Source organism: Lithobates pipiens, unplaced genomic scaffold, assembly GCF_037356315.1.
Source record: "Lithobates pipiens isolate NorthernLeopardFrog02 unplaced genomic scaffold, aLitPip1_a1.2 Scaffold_1, whole genome shotgun sequence".
In the NCBI taxonomy this organism is placed as follows: domain Eukaryota; kingdom Metazoa; phylum Chordata; class Amphibia; order Anura; family Ranidae; genus Lithobates; species Lithobates pipiens.
The window spans coordinates 222,146,119-222,164,273 of record NW_027507685.1 but is presented as its reverse complement, the minus strand read 5'-3'; the positions used below and the strand labels follow the sequence as shown (position 1 = coordinate 222,164,273).

The window sequence follows — 18,155 nt, the reverse complement described above, 5'->3', positions numbered from 1 at the left end:
CGCTACTTTAACCACATCAATACTGGGCACTTTTGCTCCCTTCCGTCCCAGACCAATTTTCAGCTTTCATCGCTCTCGCACTTTCAATGACAATTGCACGGTCATGCTACGCTGTACCCAAATTAAATTTTTATCATTTTGTTTGCACAAATACAGCTTTCTTTTGGTGGTATTTATTCACGACTCCGTTTTTTATTTTTTGCGCTATAAGCGAAAAAAGAGCGTAAATTTGTAAAAAAAAAGCTATATTTTCTTCTTTCTATTTTAAAAGAAATCCAATAAAATCAAATTTTTTCATAAATTTAAGCCAAAATGTATTCTGCTTTTGGTCAAAAAATTTCTGTTAAGTGTATATTAATTGGTTTGTGTGATCATGCACAGATGTACGCAAATGATCATGTACAAATGTGCGCAGGTGATCACGGACATGTGTGTGCAGATAATCATTGGGAAATGTGATTTTAGTGGGGCATATGTGGAGGACAGGTGTCTTTATTATTTGGGGACATGTGTTTTGAGGACATGTGTTTTGGGGACATTGTGTGGTGACACTAAGTTGGTGATCAGTGATTAAAAAGCTGTAAAAAACAGCTCATACTCACTGATCACCAGCCGGCTACAGCGATCCCCTCTCCTCACCGACAACTTCTGTGTGAGGAGAGGAGAGCCAATTGCCTAGAAACCGGCTCTGTGTTTACATCACATGATGGCTGTGATTGGACACGGGCGTCATGTGATCAGAAAGGCCAATCACAGAGCCCTCCTGCTGATCGGAGATGACACGAGCGCACCAGGATCGCGCCACTGTGCAGGCATGCGAGCGATCCCCCTCCTTCTGAGAGACGTACCTGAATGTCCACCCAGAAGGAGAGAGTGCCCACCCGGCCAATGTACACAAAACGGCTGGGAAGTAGGTAACTGGCAATTGCGAGGTCATGCAAAGCTGTACATAAATGAAATTGATGTCATTTGTTCTCACAAATAGAGCTTTTTCTTCCTTTTTCACCACTGGGTTTTTATTAAATAAATGAAAAAACCAAACATTTAAAAATAAATAAATATATCTTTGCGTCTTCGCTCGCAACTGTACAGTGGCTGTTGCTGTTGTTATGCTTGATACAAAATACTGAAGTAAAAAAGGAAATTATTGCATCAGAGTAGTTGTCCTGTCTTTTTCCTGAATGATTACTGGTGGATGATTGGAAGTTCCACCTGGCGCTGTTCTGAACACCCAAACGGATCAACAGGAGAGTAACCTTCCCGAGGTTTGAGATAGATATATATATATATACATACATATATATATATATATATATATATATATATTTTTATTTTTTATTTTTTTTGTTCTACTTTCTGCTATAAAACATATCCAATAAAAAATCAAATGTCTTCATAAATTTAGAACAAAATTTATTCCGCTATATGTCTTTGTTTAAAAAATCCTAATAAAGTTATATTAATTGGTTTGTGTGGGGGGGCGTGGCCGGCGCGTGACTAAGATGGCAGCTTGAGGAGAGCGCTCTCCACACCAACGGCATCCGAAGCGACATTTGGCGAACCCAAACTGCCTCTTCAGCTCCTGGCATCCTGGGGGAACACCCGCTCCACCTCACAGTGATGTCGCTGAAGCGCAAGGACGATCCCCGCAAATTAACGGCTTTCATGTACCAGCCGTCCGCGTGGAAGATCCAAAATGGCGCCGGTGCGGACTCACGGAGCATACAGGCAGAGGCCGCAATTCATACGGACGGAGGGGGAGAATCATGCCTGGCGACACATCCTCTGGTAAGCAGGGGGGATCCTTCCCTTTCACCGCCAGGGACACCCACAGCCCAAAGCCCAGCTAAGGCTAAAATGCGCCTGGACAACACAAGCACGGCCCAGTGCAGAGATCCCGCTACTGGGCTGCCTCAGGCCTTCCCTCAGCAGAGTCAACAGCCTGATGCCATAGCAGCATTCCCTACCATTGGGCAGACTGTCATAGACACCACCTTAAAGGACATGCTCATGTCTCTAAGGAGCTTGCTGCAGTCAGACATGCTCTCCCTCATGCACAGTTTTGGCAGCAAAATAGGAGCAATGGATGACAGGATTACGCAAATGGAAGTTACTTTAGGTGATATCACAGGTACAGTGAATGACATTATTGATACTCAGGAGGTGCAAACTCAGGATATTACTTGGATAAAGGACAAAATGGCGGATTTAGAGGACAGGGCCAGACGTAATAACTTTAAAATCCGAGGGGTCCCAGAATCTGTCCAAAACACTGAGTTACCTGCCTATGCGAAAGGTCTTATTAAAACAGTGCTCCCTGAGGCAAAAAATATTGAGCTTGTCATTGATCGCATTCACAGGTTACCAAAACCCGCATTTTTACCAGACGCTGTGCCTAGAGATGTCATCCTTAGAGTGCATTTTTATCACATCAAGGAGCAGTTCATGCACAAGGTGCGGGGGATGGAAAATTTACCAGACCCGTACAATCGTCTCCAAATCTACGCTGACCTCTCACAGCATACTCTAAGCAGAAGGAGGCAGCTTAATACGATCACCAAAGCCCTACGCAATCACCAGCTCCAATACCAGTGGATAGCACCAGCCAAGTTGTCCGTCCACCGCGAAGGGAGGAAATATGTAGTAACGTCTCTGCAACAAGGATTACATCTATTACAGAGATGGGGCATCATCCCTGCTTCCCCTGACAAAGCGCCTCTGGATTAAAGTAATATGGGCTCTATCATAGCCCAATCTCTACCACCCAGGAGCCAAAATAATGCTTCCCTTTAACATTAAGGAATGGGTCCATGCACTCTATTTGCCGTTTGGTGATGCCATCTGCTCACGCCAGGTCTTAAGACTCGTTACCCCAGTTTAGTGTTTCTAGGCGCTGTAGCGCTGAGGTGTATCCTCAACAGAAACACTTTTTGCAGTTTACGTTTTTTTAGTACCTTAAAGCTTTCCAAGCTACGACCACTTGCAAATCTCTCTGCTTTTTGGTCCGCCCAAATACGATTGTGTGTTTTTTTTTTTTGTCTCTCCCCCTTCCCACTTCTCTTCCTTCCCTACTTGTCTCTCTACCCTACACAGCACCCTGGGAGCCTCAATCCACTTGACTGGACGTGCCTATTCTGGATCTACCCCTGCCTCCATCACAGCTAACTGAAATCTCTGATCCCTCTGGGCCACTGCCTTCCAAGGTAACAACTTTATCAGCTCTTTTTTTTTTTTTTTTTGTTGCTCGTGCACCCCACATGCCTATCACGATTGTCGCAATCAATGCAAAGGGGCTTAACCACCCTGCCAAGAGACGATCTCTGTGGACGTTAACCAAACACACCAAGTGTGACATTCTGTGCGTACAAGAAACGCACTTTCAAGCAAGCAATCCCCCTGTATGCACTCACAGAGAATTCAGCAATATCTTTACCGCCAACACGGAAAAAAAAGGGAAAGGGGTACTTATAGCCTTCAAAAACACTCTAGCATTTCAACTTGTCCAGTGCACTGCAGATCCTGATGGTCGCTATATAATTTTGTCTTGTACCATCAATGGTGCTCCCTATACTTTTGTTACTGTTTATGCGCCTAATACACACCAAACTCGTTTTTTACGTAAGCTATATAAAAAAGTTGAAGCACCAAAACAAGGAGCTACAATATGGTGTGGAGATTTCAATAGCACTCCTGATCCTGATCTGGATTCGACCTTCCAGCCCAAGAGAAGTAGGCTAGCGCTGAATCCTCTGTTGATTGATTTACGACTTCTAGACATCTGGAGATGTCAACACGCAGAAGAGAGGGACTATACGTACTTTTCCCCAGGTCATAACTCCTACTCCCGAATTGACCTCTTTTTAACAGACCCCTGGACTCTTCAAAACATATCCTCTTCTACCATACATCTAACTACATGGTCGGACCACTCCCCTGTGAGTATAACCTTGGAAGACAAAATCAAGCACTCACCAGCGTATCTTTGGAGAATGAATTCCAGGATTTTACAAACGGAACCCTATGCTCAAATACTGAAAGATGAATTAGAGGAATATTTCATTCGTAACAAAGACTCTGTTGCAGATCCACATATTCTGTGGGCCTCGCATAAAGCATTTATGCGGGGAATTTTTATTCAACTTGGGGCTAGGGACGGTAGGCAGAGGAGGCAGCGGATGGACACCCTTCTTACGCGTATCCAAACTGTTGATTTGCTTAACAAAGCCCAACCTACCCAGACACTTAGATCTGAACTAATCTCACTAAGACTGGAGCTTAAGGCTCTTTTACTAGAGAACCATGACAAAATCCAAAGGAGACACAAAATGACATTTTACGCTGCAGGTAACAAACCTGGCAAACTACTCTCCCACCAAATTAAAGGTCATATCACTAGATCTCCCATTCCTTATATCCACCATCCTGACTCTAACTCCAAACTGACTAACCTGCAAGACATTGCTAATGCCTTTAACGTTTATTATGGTAAACTATATAATCTGAAAACTGATCCCAACCAAACCCAACCCACTCATTCGCAGATACAAACCTTCTTAGACTCAGCGAACCTCCCCCGTCTGACTACACAACAACTGGAGGTACTCAATGCCCCTTTCACGCAAACGGAAATTCAATCCGCTATCCAAACTCTACCTAATGGTAAAGCGCCTGGCCCAGACGGTTTTGTGGGAGAGTACTACAAGCAATTTAGTCCAATCCTCACCGCACATATGACACCCCTGTTTAATTCTGCTGCCTCCTCTGCCTCCTTTCCACAAGAGATGTTGAAAGCGTTAATTGTAACGATACCAAAGCCAGGGAAGGAACCTAATCTAAATCAAAATTTTCGCCCCATCTCACTATTGAACCATGATATGAAACTGTACGCGAAAGTTATTGCAAGGAGACTGAATGACATATTGCCAAATGTTGATCCATCCTGACCAATCGGGATTTGTTAAAGGTCGCCAAACCTCAGATGCTACCCGGCGCATGATCAATCTTGTCCATCACGCAGTGGCCCATCGAGTGCCTTCTCTGCTTCTTTCATTGGATGCGGAGAAGGCATTCGATAGGGTTCACTGGCATTACTTAAAATTGACCTTAGAGAAATTTGGATTTCAAGACCATATCCTCTCAGCTATTCTAGCCCTTTACTCTAACCCTTCGGCCCAAGTTTACTGCTCCTCAATGTTATCGACTTAATTTCATATTACCAACGGCACCCGCCAAGGTTGCCCCCTGTCACCCTTGATCTTTGACCTAATGATTGAACCCCTGGCTGCTAAAATTAGATCCCATCCCAACATTTTCGGTATTAACATTGGCAATACAGACCACAAAATCAGCCTTTTTGCTGATGATGTCATTTTTTCTCTGACTCGTCCCACATCCTCCCTGGCTTCGGTACAACAGGTACTTGATGAATTCAGCTTTGTTTCATATTATAAAGTGAATGTTTCTAAGTCTTATGCACTTCCCTTACTCATGCCAGAACAACAATGTCTGTCCCTGAAAGACCATTACCATTATGCGTGGGCCGCTGACTCTCTGACCTACCTAGGTATCACTCTCACCTCTTGTCCTAAAGACTTATTCAAGGCCAATTTCACCCCCTTTCTCAATCAACTCCCATCAGAACTAGATAAATTGTCTAAATTGATGCTCACAAGCTCAGGTAGACTAGCAGCATTTAAAATGCTCCAACTTCCCTGGCTACTGTATCTGTTTAGAGCACTACCAATCCCCCTACCTACACCCTTCTTCACACAAACCCAAACATTACTCAGGAAATTTGTATGGCAAGGAAAAAAAGCTAGAATAGCATACAATACCCTATTGAAACACAAGGCGGTGGGAGGTATGGGTTATATTAATATTATGGATTACTATAACGCAGCCATACTAGCACAACTCAAAGAATGGTTTAATCCTGACCCCAACAATCATTGGAGCTCCATAGAAACCTGCCAAATACCTGGTAAAAACTTACAAACGTGGCTCCTCTCTGCACCTAAAATAAGGGCGAATGATACCCTCCTCTCCCCTCCCATAAGAGCATCAGTGATAGCATTCGCCTATTTGGTCAAACACACACACACGAACATCATCAATTGCAATGTCCCTCTCCCAATTGATATAATTGGTCTACTGATCTCTGACATGCATCTGCACTCTTGGAAAGACACTGGGATCACACACATAGCGGACCTTTATAACGATGGCTTCCTAAAACCCTTTGCCTCCTTGCAACAGGAATTTAATCTCCCCCCCCCCCGCAACTATTTCAAATATTTCCAAATAACCCATTGCCTACTACGGAATCCCCATCTCCACATACGTATACCAAGGCCAACCTGGCAATATCTCAAAGGTAATAATACATCAACCAAAGGTATCTCTCTGTTCTATGCCACACTTAACGAAAAGACAACCTTTGCCAAACTACCCCCCATGGTACAATGGGAACAAGACATGGACACCTCATACTCATCGCACCAATGGTCACTTGCCATAAAAGCTGTTAATTCAGCGACCAAATCTGCTAATCTCTGGGAACTCACGTACAAAATTAATCTTAGGTGGTACCTCACCCCAACCCAACTCCACACATACTATAAAACTACAGACTCAACCTGCTGGAGACAATGTGGCCTCCCAGGAACCCTTTATCATATCCTCTGGTCCTGTCCCAAACTGGTCCCTTTTTGGACAGATGTATTTAATCTCATATCAGAAATTACGCACATTGTTACCCTACCAAACCCTGCTCTAGCTTTATTCACCATCGGCATTGAGCATTACCGTCACAGGCTTAGATGCATAGTAACGCATATTTGCCTAGCGGCAAGATTAACAGTGACCCGAAATTGGAAATCCCCCACCTTGATTTCCTGTGCTGACGTTGTAAGAACCACTCACCTGCATGGGATATATGAATGTATGTATGCCACTGCAGAGAGACATCTACCCAAAACTGCGAATCTGTGGAAAGCGTGGATAGAGTGGTTCAATAATTCCCAACCCTTACTTATCTGATAATTACGACTTGGCAAAGGCTTCCTTACCCACTCTTTCAACCCTTACTCTATCATCTTCCTGGACCTCTCCCCCCCCCCCCCCCCATCGGGGAGAGAGAGACAGAGAGAGAAAAAAGAAGAGAGGTCCCCCCCCCCCCTCCCCTTTGTTGTTTTTTTTTTTTTTTTTTTATCTCTGTCTTATTTTCCATTACCAAGCTCGTAGCTCATTATATCTTATACCTACCCACATCCGGGTGCACTTAAGTTATCTGTTATTTGATGTTATGCTTGCTTCATCCTGAGTGATTGGATATTTTATCTGTCTCTTCTTAAAATCAGTTTAATGTGATTTGAACCGTCCAATTACAACCTCAGGGATAATTTTTACTGCTACCCTCCTAACTACATGTTGATCGGAGATTGAACCTCAATCCTGGACACAGTGAGATCCCATATGGGGTGTCTGGAAAGAGGTTAGTCCCTGAGGACTGATATTCATTTTTTCTACTGTTATACCTTAGTATTATATCCAGTCCTAAAATTTGTTGGTTAGTCAATGCACCTACTGTGGACTGTATGGCTGCTGCAAGCAATGTTAGCACTGTATTTCTATTTTACTTTACTTTTTTTGTATTATTACTAACTTCAATAAAAATTATTGAAATATAATTGGTTTGTGTGAAAGTTATGGGGTTGATTTACTAAAGGCAAATAGACTGTGCACTCTGCAAGTGCAGTTGCTCCAGAGCTTAGTAAATCAGGTAAATCTTCATTTTGCATAGAATACCCAATCTCATGCAAGGAAAAAAAAATGCATTTTTGCTTACACATAATTGGATGATGGAAGTCAGCTGAGCTTTTGCTCATTCACTAATCTCTAGAGCAACTGCACTTTGCAAAGTCCACAGTCTATTTGCCTTTAGTAAATCAACCCCATTGTGTCTACGAACTATGGTATACAGTGTATATATTGGAATTGTTTTTTTTTTTTTATAATAATAATGGTGGTAACCAGTGACTTATAGTGGGACTGTGTGAATGCAGCAAGGAGAGTGGGAACTGACACTGACATTCTCATGCCGCGCACACATGATCAAACAATCCGGTGGAAAAGACTCAAGTCCGCCGGACAATTCGCCCGTGTGCAGCCCCCCCACCCCAAAGCACCTTGTCCCCATGTTGATGAGGACAAGGGCCTCTTCCCGACAACCCTGGCCGTTGGTTGTCGGGGTCTGCGGGCGGGGGGCTTATCGGAATCCGTGAGCCCCCTTTAATAAGGGGGCCCCCGGATCCCGGCCCCCCACCATATGTGAATGGCTATGGGATACAATGTACCCTTACCCATTCACCTGTGAAAAAATGTAAATAAAACACAACACACAAGGGTTAAAAATAGTTTATTGCACAGCGATGTCCCTATATAAGTCGCCGCTACCTGGAGCCGCGCTCAAAATGAACAGACTTTCCTCCGTGTGTGTGTGTGGGCAAGTCCGTTCATTTCAAAAGTACGACCTAGTCCACCAGAAAAGTCCCGTGTGTGGGCAGGTCCACTCGTTCGGACAGTCCGGCGGACTTTACGGCAGTTTGTCCACCAGACTAAGTCCGCTGGATAGTCTGATCATGTGTACGCAGCATCAGTGACACTAAAACAGTGACGATACTATGCACTGTCACTGTACTAATGACACTGGCTGGGAAGGGGTTAACATCTAGGGGAAATCAAATGAACTGTGTATCCAACAATGTGTAATATGTGCTGCTTTTACTAATCGATGTGGAATTTTTTCTCCCTGCTTTGCAGGGAGAAAACACAGCCACATTGCTGCTCTCTGTACAGAGCCCATGTTACTAAAAACAGGGTACTGTACTGTGATTCACTAAGCCAAGTAACAGGTCCCAGTCATAAATTATTGGCTAGGACCTGCTGACCAACTTGTGCTGTACCGAATTACAGCACAGTTCAGGCAGCGAATGCGCATGCGCACTTTACCCGGAAATGCTGTATCACGTACATGTATGTGATCCAGCACAGCAGTGCTGCTGGACTGCAAAAAAAGGCAGTCCTTAAATGATTAATATAATTCATTTTCTCGGTTTAAACATTTGATGTGTTTTCCATTTTCTATTGTGAATAAAATACGGGTTTATGAGATTTGCAAATCATTGCATTTAATTTTTATGTAGATTTTACACAGTATTCCTGCTCACTTCCCGACTTCAGGTCGGTCTCCGTGTCAGTCTGTGAATGGGCGGGGCGGAGCAGGGAAGTGAGCAGCAGGGAGATACTGGAATATCCTGGCAGTGCGAGGAGCGGGCAGGCTTTACAGTCCCTTATCCCCTACCACTAGGAGAGTCCGCCTGTTGGAAAGACTCAAGTCCGCCGGACAATTCGCCCGTGTGCAGCCCCCCCACCCCAAAGCACCTTGTCCCCATGTTGATGAGGACAAGGGCCTCTTCCCGACAACCCTGGCCGTTGGTTGTCGGGGTCTGCGGGCGGGGGGCTTATCGGAATCCGTGAGCCCCCTTTAATAAGGGGGCCCCCGGATCCCGGCCCCCCACCATATGTGAATGGCTATGGGATACAATGTACCCTTACCCATTCACCTGTGAAAAAATGTAAATAAAACACAACACACAAGGGTTAAAAATAGTTTATTGCACAGCGATGTCCCTATATAAGTCGCCGCTACCTGGAGCCGCGCTCAAAATGAACAGACTTTCCTCCGTGTGTGTGTGTGGGCAAGTCCGTTCATTTCAAAAGTACGACCTAGTCCACCAGAAAAGTCCCGTGTGTGGGCAGGTCCGCTCGTTCGGACAGTCCGGCGGACTTTACGGCAGTTTGTCCACCAGACTAAGTCCGCTGGATAGTCTGATCATGTGTACGCAGCATCAGTGACACTAAAACAGTGACGATACTATGCACTGTCACTGTACTAATGACACTGGCTGGGAAGGGGTTAACATCTAGGGGAAATCAAATGAACTGTGTATCCAACAATGTGTAATATGTGCTGCTTTTACTAATCGATGTGGAATTTTTTCTCCCTGCTTTGCAGGGAGAAAACACAGCCACATTGCTGCTCTCTGTACAGAGCCCATGTTACTAAAAACAGGGTACTGTACTGTGATTCACTAAGCCAAGTAACAGGTCCCAGTCATAAATTATTGGCTAGGACCTGCTGACCAACTTGTGCTGTACCGAATTACAGCACAGTTCAGGCAGTGAATGCGCATGCGCACTTTACCCGGAAATGCTGTATCACGTACATGTATGTGATCCAGCACAGCAGTGCTGCTGGACTGCAAAAAAAGGCAGTCCTTAAATGATTAATATAATTCATTTTCTCGGTTTAAACATTTGATGTGTTTTCCATTTTCTATTGTGAATAAAATACGGGTTTATGAGATTTGCAAATCATTGCATTTAATTTTTATGTAGATTTTACACAGTATTCCTGCTCACTTCCCGACTTCAGGTCGGTCTCCGTGTCAGTCTGTGAATGGGCGGGGCGGAGCAGGGAAGTGAGCAGCAGGGAGATACTGGAATATCCTGGCAGTGCGAGGAGCGGGCAGGCTTTACAGTCCCTTATCCCCTACCACTAGGAGAGTCCGCCTGTTGGAAAGACATGCCTGCAGTTTATATGCTGGCGTTCCGGAGTGTATGGATGTGAGGAGGTGGAAGATCGCAGCCCATTGTCTCTAAAGTGTGATTCGGTCCCTAGGGACCTTGTATAGAGGTGATAGGCTGGGGGAAACAAGGGGTGCACTGTAAGCACTGAAGTGTGGAGGAGCGGTGGATTTGCACTTGTTGTTCACATCGCATGGTTACTATTTTGGACTTATTTTTACACTTTATGAAGAAGATTTTAATGGACTTACTTACATATCTTTTGCACTTTGAATTGGGAGTAACACAATCTAAGATTTTCAAGGTCTTGATTTATTTATGGAATCTATTTAATTTTTGTGTATGCGATTTGCACCATTGCACATATTTATTTATGGAATCTATTCTATTTTTATGTATGCGATTTCAAGTTATTGCACTTTATTTATTTATATTTAATTATCATTTTATTATTACGTAAATGTATATGGATTAGATTTAGTCACTTCATATAGTAGTTTTTCTGTGAGATTGCAATCGATTGAGATCCTTTTGGGATTCACTTATATTTTGGTAGCGCCACATAAAACCCCCCCTTATTCGTATTCTTTCAAGAGTGTAGAGAACATGTTTTATACATGTGAGCGGCTTTCTAGAACGATAAGATCAGAATATAACTGGCAAGGTTTGTGCGCAGCAGTATTGTCAATTTTTAATGAGTACGTGATTGCATTGACAAATGGCAAATCAATTGATGTACGATTATTGTTGTTTTTTTTTTTACCAAAAACATGTAGCAGAATACATATTGGCCTAAATTGATGAAGTAATTCGATTTTTTTTTCAAAATTGTCAGCATTTTTTTGTTTATAGTGCAAAAAATAAAAACCATACTGGTGATCAAATACCACCAAAAGAAAGCTCTATTTGTGGGGGAAAAAATTATTTGCGTACAGCGTTGCATGACCGCTCAATCGTCAATTAAAGTAACACAGTGCCGTATCGCCCTGGTCATTAAATGGGGAGGGTAAATCTTCCGGTGGTCAAGTGGACATACAACATATTATTATAGAGGCATTTCTTTAAAACTGCAATGAATAAGAAGAATGCCTTCTAAGTAGTAGGGCTTTCAAAGCAACATGAAAAAATAGCTAGCCAAAAGGAGTATGTCATATCTAGCTAATAGTAATGTTATATAAGCCTCCATGTAGGTTGTGGAATCCTCAGCCCACTGGATCTGACTTACCTGATCAACATCCATACAGAAGAGGTAATCCACTTTCTCTACAGCCTGAGGCAAGACAAGCTCAAGCAAGTCCCTCATACGTAGCATAGAGATATCCTGCCAGCGGCCTCTCTTGGGAACCTGGAGGATGACCTTGGAAACTCCGGGACGCAGTTCAATATCAGGCACATCATCTGGGCGATCGGTGAGGATGTAAAACACGCAGGAGAGGTTTGGCATAAAGTAAATATTGGCAGAAACAAGGAAGTCAGCGAGGTAACATTCCAGATACCTGGCAGGAGAGAAGAGAACAAGAAGACCTCACATTAGAATGCCAGTAAAACATAATTAAAGGTAGACTATAAAGCTCCACGCACACTGAAGCTCTTAGACGGCCATTTTTGGGAGTTTGGGCGTTTTTTTAAACAGCCCATAAACTCCCCTCTATGTTATCCTATGTGTCCATGCACACATGGATGTACGTTTTTGGACATTTATCAGCAGTGGAGTTTATGGGCTGTTTTCTGAACGCCATAAAATCGTGTTCAGGAGTAGGGATGAGCTGAACACTCCTCGGTTCGGACCAGAACCTGCGAACAGACCTAAAATTCGCGTGAACTTTAGAACCCTATTAAAGTCTATGGGACTCGAATGTTCGAAATCAAAAGTGCTAATTTTAAAGGATAATATGTTATAATAATAATAAGTTATTGTCCTAAAAAGGGTTTGGGGACCTGGGTCCTGCCCCAGATCAATCTGGATCAATGCAAAAAAAACTTTAAAAAAACGGCCGTTTTTTCAGGAGCACTGATTTTAAAAATGCTTAAAGTGAAACAATAAAAGTGTAATATTTCTTTAAATTTCGTACCTGGGGGTGTGTATAGTATGCCTGTAAAGGGGCGCATGTTTCCCGTGAGTGTAACACAGGTTTCCGTTACATCAGAGGGGGGCGGGGTCATCTGCATGTCACTGGGGAAGCCCGGGTTTCCCCTTGCGTCACAGGGAGTGGGGTCAGCTGACGGGTGGCCCCAACCTCCTCAGCTAAGACCTTTCAGGCTGCCAGGATTTCTTTGGTGTCTCCGGTGGAGACAGGATGCGCTGCGCTGGACGTCATTGGGAGAGATCACCCATCGCTGGACCCCGGAGAAGAGATCACCCTTCGCTGGACCCCCGGAGAAGAGAATCCGCAGAGAATCCATATCCAATCCCTGGAGGGTCTGGCACATTACATGGGACAGGGCACATTACATGGGGCAGAGCACATTACATGGGGCAGAGCACATGACAGAGCACATTACATGGGGCAGGGCACATGACAGGGGACATTATATGGGACAGGCCACATTACATGGGGTGGGGGACATTACATGCGGCAGACTGTTGGGTACATTGTGGGGGGGGGACACAGCTGGGCACAGTACCGGTGGCTTTTTGGCTTCAGAGCACATTTCATTTCTCCTCCAGTGGCGTGCTGTTCCCCCTCTGTCCCTCCTCCTATCCTGTCCATCCCAGATGATGTCACGTACTCTGGAAGGATACAGGGGAGAAGGGGCCTGCAGGGAACAGTGTGCTCCAGCCAATAGGATGCCAGACGCTTCCCTGCCTATCTCTGCCTGTGTCTGTGAGATCCTCCTGTCAGCTGCCTGACTGACAGTCAGATCGCCACGGAACCCCTGGGGACTTCTCGCGGAACCCCGGTTGAGAACCACTGGTCTAGACTACTATAATAAAGTTTGGAATACTTGGGTTACATTCAGATATTCAGATAACTATAAGCTCATAATGGGCACATAAACATGAGCAATAGGAACAATTTCTTACTTTTGAGGTCACACCCTTTGTCCTCAACCACCATTATTACTAAACGTTAATGGAATATTTGGATTGAATGGTTGAGACTGTCCGTAAAATTCAATTTTGATAAAACTTGACTCAAATAACACTCCACAAACTTCCTTATGTTATTGTTTTTACTATACAGTACCTTTATAGGACATGCTGATATTATTAGTCATCATCCCCCTTTACAAATAATTTTATTTATGTATTTTGTGTTATTATATATCCTCCCCAATTCATGTATCCTTCTCCTATGGCTTCACTATATTCAGATTGATACTGTAAGGGCACTTTCACACTGGGCCGGGGGGCGGGGGGCCGTGGCAGTAAAGCGCTGATATTTTAGCGGCACTTTACTCATGTTTTAGCTGTGCTTTTCGGGTGCTAGCGGAGCACTTATAACCCTCCCTAGCGGCCGATGAAGGAGTTAATAGTGCCAAAGCTGCTGAAGCTCTTTGCAGGCGCTTCGGCGGTGCTGTCCATTGATTTCAATGGGCAGGATGTTTTAGGAGCACCCCCAAAGATGCTGCTTGCAGGACTTTTTTTAACGTCCCGCAAGTGCACTGCTCCAGTGTGAAAGCACTCGGGCAGGTGCTATTTTTAACGCTAAAATGCCTGTAAATCACCTCAGTGTGAAAGTAGCCTAAAAATCAAAGATGATTTTTGTTATGAATTCACATTTACTACTATAGGTTTTTATAGGAAATCTATCTTGTTCCTGTTTTATATACTATACTATACTAATCGTGTACATATTTTGTATCATCTTAAAAATTCTTATAAAAATTATAATGTAAAAATAAAAATAAAAGAAAAACTGGCTTGGGTGAGGACACCACTGGGTTTCTGGACAGGTAAGTCCCCTAATAATAAAAGTCAGCAGCTACAGCAGTGGCGGATTCCGATAAGCCCCCCGCCCGCAGACCCCGACAACCAACGGCCAGGGTTGTCGGGAAGAATCAACATGGGGACAAGGTGCTTTGGGGTGGGGGGGCCGCACGCCCCCCCTCCCCCAAGGCACCCCCCCATGTTGAGGGCACGCGGCCTGGTACGGCTCAGGAGGGGGGGGGCCGCCCGCTCGTCCCCACCCCCTTTCCTGGCCGGCCGGGTAGCGTGCTCGGATAAGGGTCTGGTGTGGATCTGGGGGGACCCCCACGCCGTTTTTTCGGCGTAGGGGGTTCCCCTTGGAATCCATACCAGACCTAAGGGCCTGGTATGCTCTCGGAGGGGGAACCCACGTCAATTTTTTTTTCAGAAATTTGGCGTGGAGTTCCCCCTTCAGAGCTCATTCTCTGATTGGCCACGGCAAAAGTCGCCTGGCCTGGGGAAACCTTTCTGGCTGTGAAAGCTTTTTGCATTCATTCAGCTAAATGCACGAACATTCTCCACAAAGTAGAAGCTAGAAAGCCTTTATGCGGTGACTCACCTCTCACTGTCTGGCAGCTCCGCTCGGGCTAAGGAACGGAGCTGCCTACGTCACTTCCGGGTTTCGTGAAGCAGCCGAAAGCTGGAAGTGACTGCCTGTCTAAGAATGACAATGCTCCCGCCCGTAGAATCACAGTGATTTTACGGGCGGAAGCTAGTCGGCGTTCTGCAGTGCGCCGCAAGGCGGGTTTTTAACCCGCAAATGAAGCGCCATGGATGCAATCTTGTGATTGCATCGACGTGGCGCTTCTCATAGTGCACTGTGACCGGCGCCACAGTACACTGTGTTAAATTGTTAAATGAAATATTTTTTTTTTTTTTTTTTTTTTTTTAAATGTCTTAAAGGGCCCGTTTTTTATATATTTTTTTTTTCCGTTACATCAGAGGGGGGCGGGGTCATCTGCATGTCACTGGGGAAGCCCGGGTTTCCCCTTGCGTCACAGGGAGTGGGGTCAGCTGACGGGTGGCCCCAACCTCCTCAGCTAAGACCTTTCAGGCTGCCAGGATTTCTTTGGTGTCTCCGGTGGAGACAGGATGCGCTGCGCTGGACGTCATTGGGAGAGATCACCCATCGCTGGACCCCGGAGAAGAGATCACCCTTCGCTGGACCCCCGGAGAAGAGAATCCGCAGAGAATCCATATCCAATCCCTGGAGGGTCTGGCACATTACATGGGACAGGGCACATTACATGGGGCAGAGCACATTACATGGGGCAGAGCACATGACAGAGCACATTACATGGGGCAGGGCACATGACAGGGGACATTATATGGGACAGGCCACATTACATGGGGTGGGGGACATTACATGCGGCAGACTGTTGGGTACATTGTGGGGGGGGGACACAGCTGGGCACAGTACCGGTGGCTTTTTGGCTTCAGAGCACATTTCATTTCTCCTCCAGTGGCGTGCTGTTCCCCCTCTGTCCCTCCTCCTATCCTGTCCATCCCAGATGATGTCACGTACTCTGGAAGGATACAGGGGAGAAGGGGCCTGCAGGGAACAGTGTGCTCCAGCCAATAGGATGCCAGACGCTTCCCTGCCTATCTCTGCCTGTGTCTGTGAGATCCTCCTGTCAGCTGCCTGACTGACAGTCAGATCGCCACGGAACCCCTGGGGACTTCTCGCGGAACCCCGGTTGAGAACCACTGGTCTAGACTACTATAATAAAGTTTGGAATACTTGGGTTACATTCAGATATTCAGATAACTATAAGCTCATAATGGGCACATAAACATGAGCAATAGGAACAATTTCTTACTTTTGAGGTCACACCCTTTGTCCTCAACCACCATTATTACTAAACGTTAATGGAATATTTGGATTGAATGGTTGAGACTGTCCGTAAAATTCAATTTTGATAAAACTTGACTCAAATAACACTCCACAAACTTCCTTATGTTATTGTTTTTACTATACAGTACCTTTATAGGACATGCTGATATTATTAGTCATCATCCCCCTTTACAAATAATTTTATTTATGTATTTTGTGTTATTATATATCCTCCCCAATTCATGTATCCTTCTCCTATGGCTTCACTATATTCAGATTGATACTGTAAGGGCACTTTCACACTGGGCCGGGGGGCGGGGGGCCGTGGCAGTAAAGCGCTGATATTTTAGCGGCACTTTACTCATGTTTTAGCTGTGCTTTTCGGGTGCTAGCGGAGCACTTATAACCCTCCCTAGCGGCCGATGAAGGAGTTAATAGTGCCAAAGCTGCTGAAGCTCTTTGCAGGCGCTTCGGCGGTGCTGTCCATTGATTTCAATGGGCAGGATGTTTTAGGAGCACCCCCAAAGATGCTGCTTGCAGGACTTTTTTTAACGTCCCGCAAGTGCACTGCTCCAGTGTGAAAGCACTCGGGCAGGTGCTATTTTTAACGCTAAAATGCCTGTAAATCACCTCAGTGTGAAAGTAGCCTAAAAATCAAAGATGATTTTTGTTATGAATTCACATTTACTACTATAGGTTTTTATAGGAAATCTATCTTGTTCCTGTTTTATATACTATACTATACTAATCGTGTACATATTTTGTATCATCTTAAAAATTCTTATAAAAATTATAATGTAAAAATAAAAATAAAAGAAAAACTGGCTTGGGTGAGGACACCACTGGGTTTCTGGACAGGTAAGTCCCCTAATAATAAAAGTCAGCAGCTACAGCAGTGGCGGATTCCGATAAGCCCCCCGCCCGCAGACCCCGACAACCAACGGCCAGGGTTGTCGGGAAGAATCAACATGGGGACAAGGTGCTTTGGGGTGGGGGGGCCGCACGCCCCCCCTCCCCCAAGGCACCCCCCCATGTTGAGGGCACGCGGCCTGGTACGGCTCAGGAGGGGGGGGGCCGCCCGCTCGTCCCCACCCCCTTTCCTGGCCGGCCGGGTAGCGTGCTCGGATAAGGGTCTGGTGTGGATCTGGGGGGACCCCCACGCCGTTTTTTCGGCGTAGGGGGTTCCCCTTGGAATCCATACCAGACCTAAGGGCCTGGTATGCTCTCGGAGGGGGAACCCACGTCAATTTTTTTTTCAGAAATTTGGCGTGGAGTTCCCCCTTCAGAGCTCATTCTCTGATTGGCCACGGCAAAAGTCGCCTGGCCTGGGGAAACCTTTCTGGCTGTGAAAGCTTTTTGCATTCATTCAGCTAAATGCACGAACATTCTCCACAAAGTAGAAGCTAGAAAGCCTTTATGCGGTGACTCACCTCTCACTGTCTGGCAGCTCCGCTCGGGCTAAGGAACGGAGCTGCCTACGTCACTTCCGGGTTTCGTGAAGCAGCCGAAAGCTGGAAGTGACTGCCTGTCTAAGAATGACAATGCTCCCGCCCGTAGAATCACAGTGATTTTACGGGCGGAAGCTAGTCGGCGTTCTGCAGTGCGCCGCAAGGCGGGTTTTTAACCCGCAAATGAAGCGCCATGGATGCAATCTTGTGATTGCATCGACGTGGCGCTTCTCATAGTGCACTGTGACCGGCGCCACAGTACACTGTGTTAAATTGTTAAATGAAATATTTTTTTTTTTTTTTTTTTTTTTTAATG

At 45.3% G+C, this 18,155-nt stretch overlaps 1 protein-coding gene across 1 annotated transcript in view; it reads right to left on the bottom strand.

The window, feature by feature from the left end:
* LOC143987708 (N-acetyllactosaminide alpha-1,3-galactosyltransferase-like) overlaps positions 1 to 18,155 on the bottom strand; it is a 49,572-nt gene that overhangs the window by 15,805 nt on the left and 15,612 nt on the right. Inside the window, exon 3 of the mRNA XM_077486661.1 lies at positions 11,873 to 12,143. Coding sequence (XP_077342787.1) covers positions 11,873 to 12,143 — 271 coding nt within the window. The remainder of the gene's footprint in view (positions 1 to 11,872; positions 12,144 to 18,155) is intronic.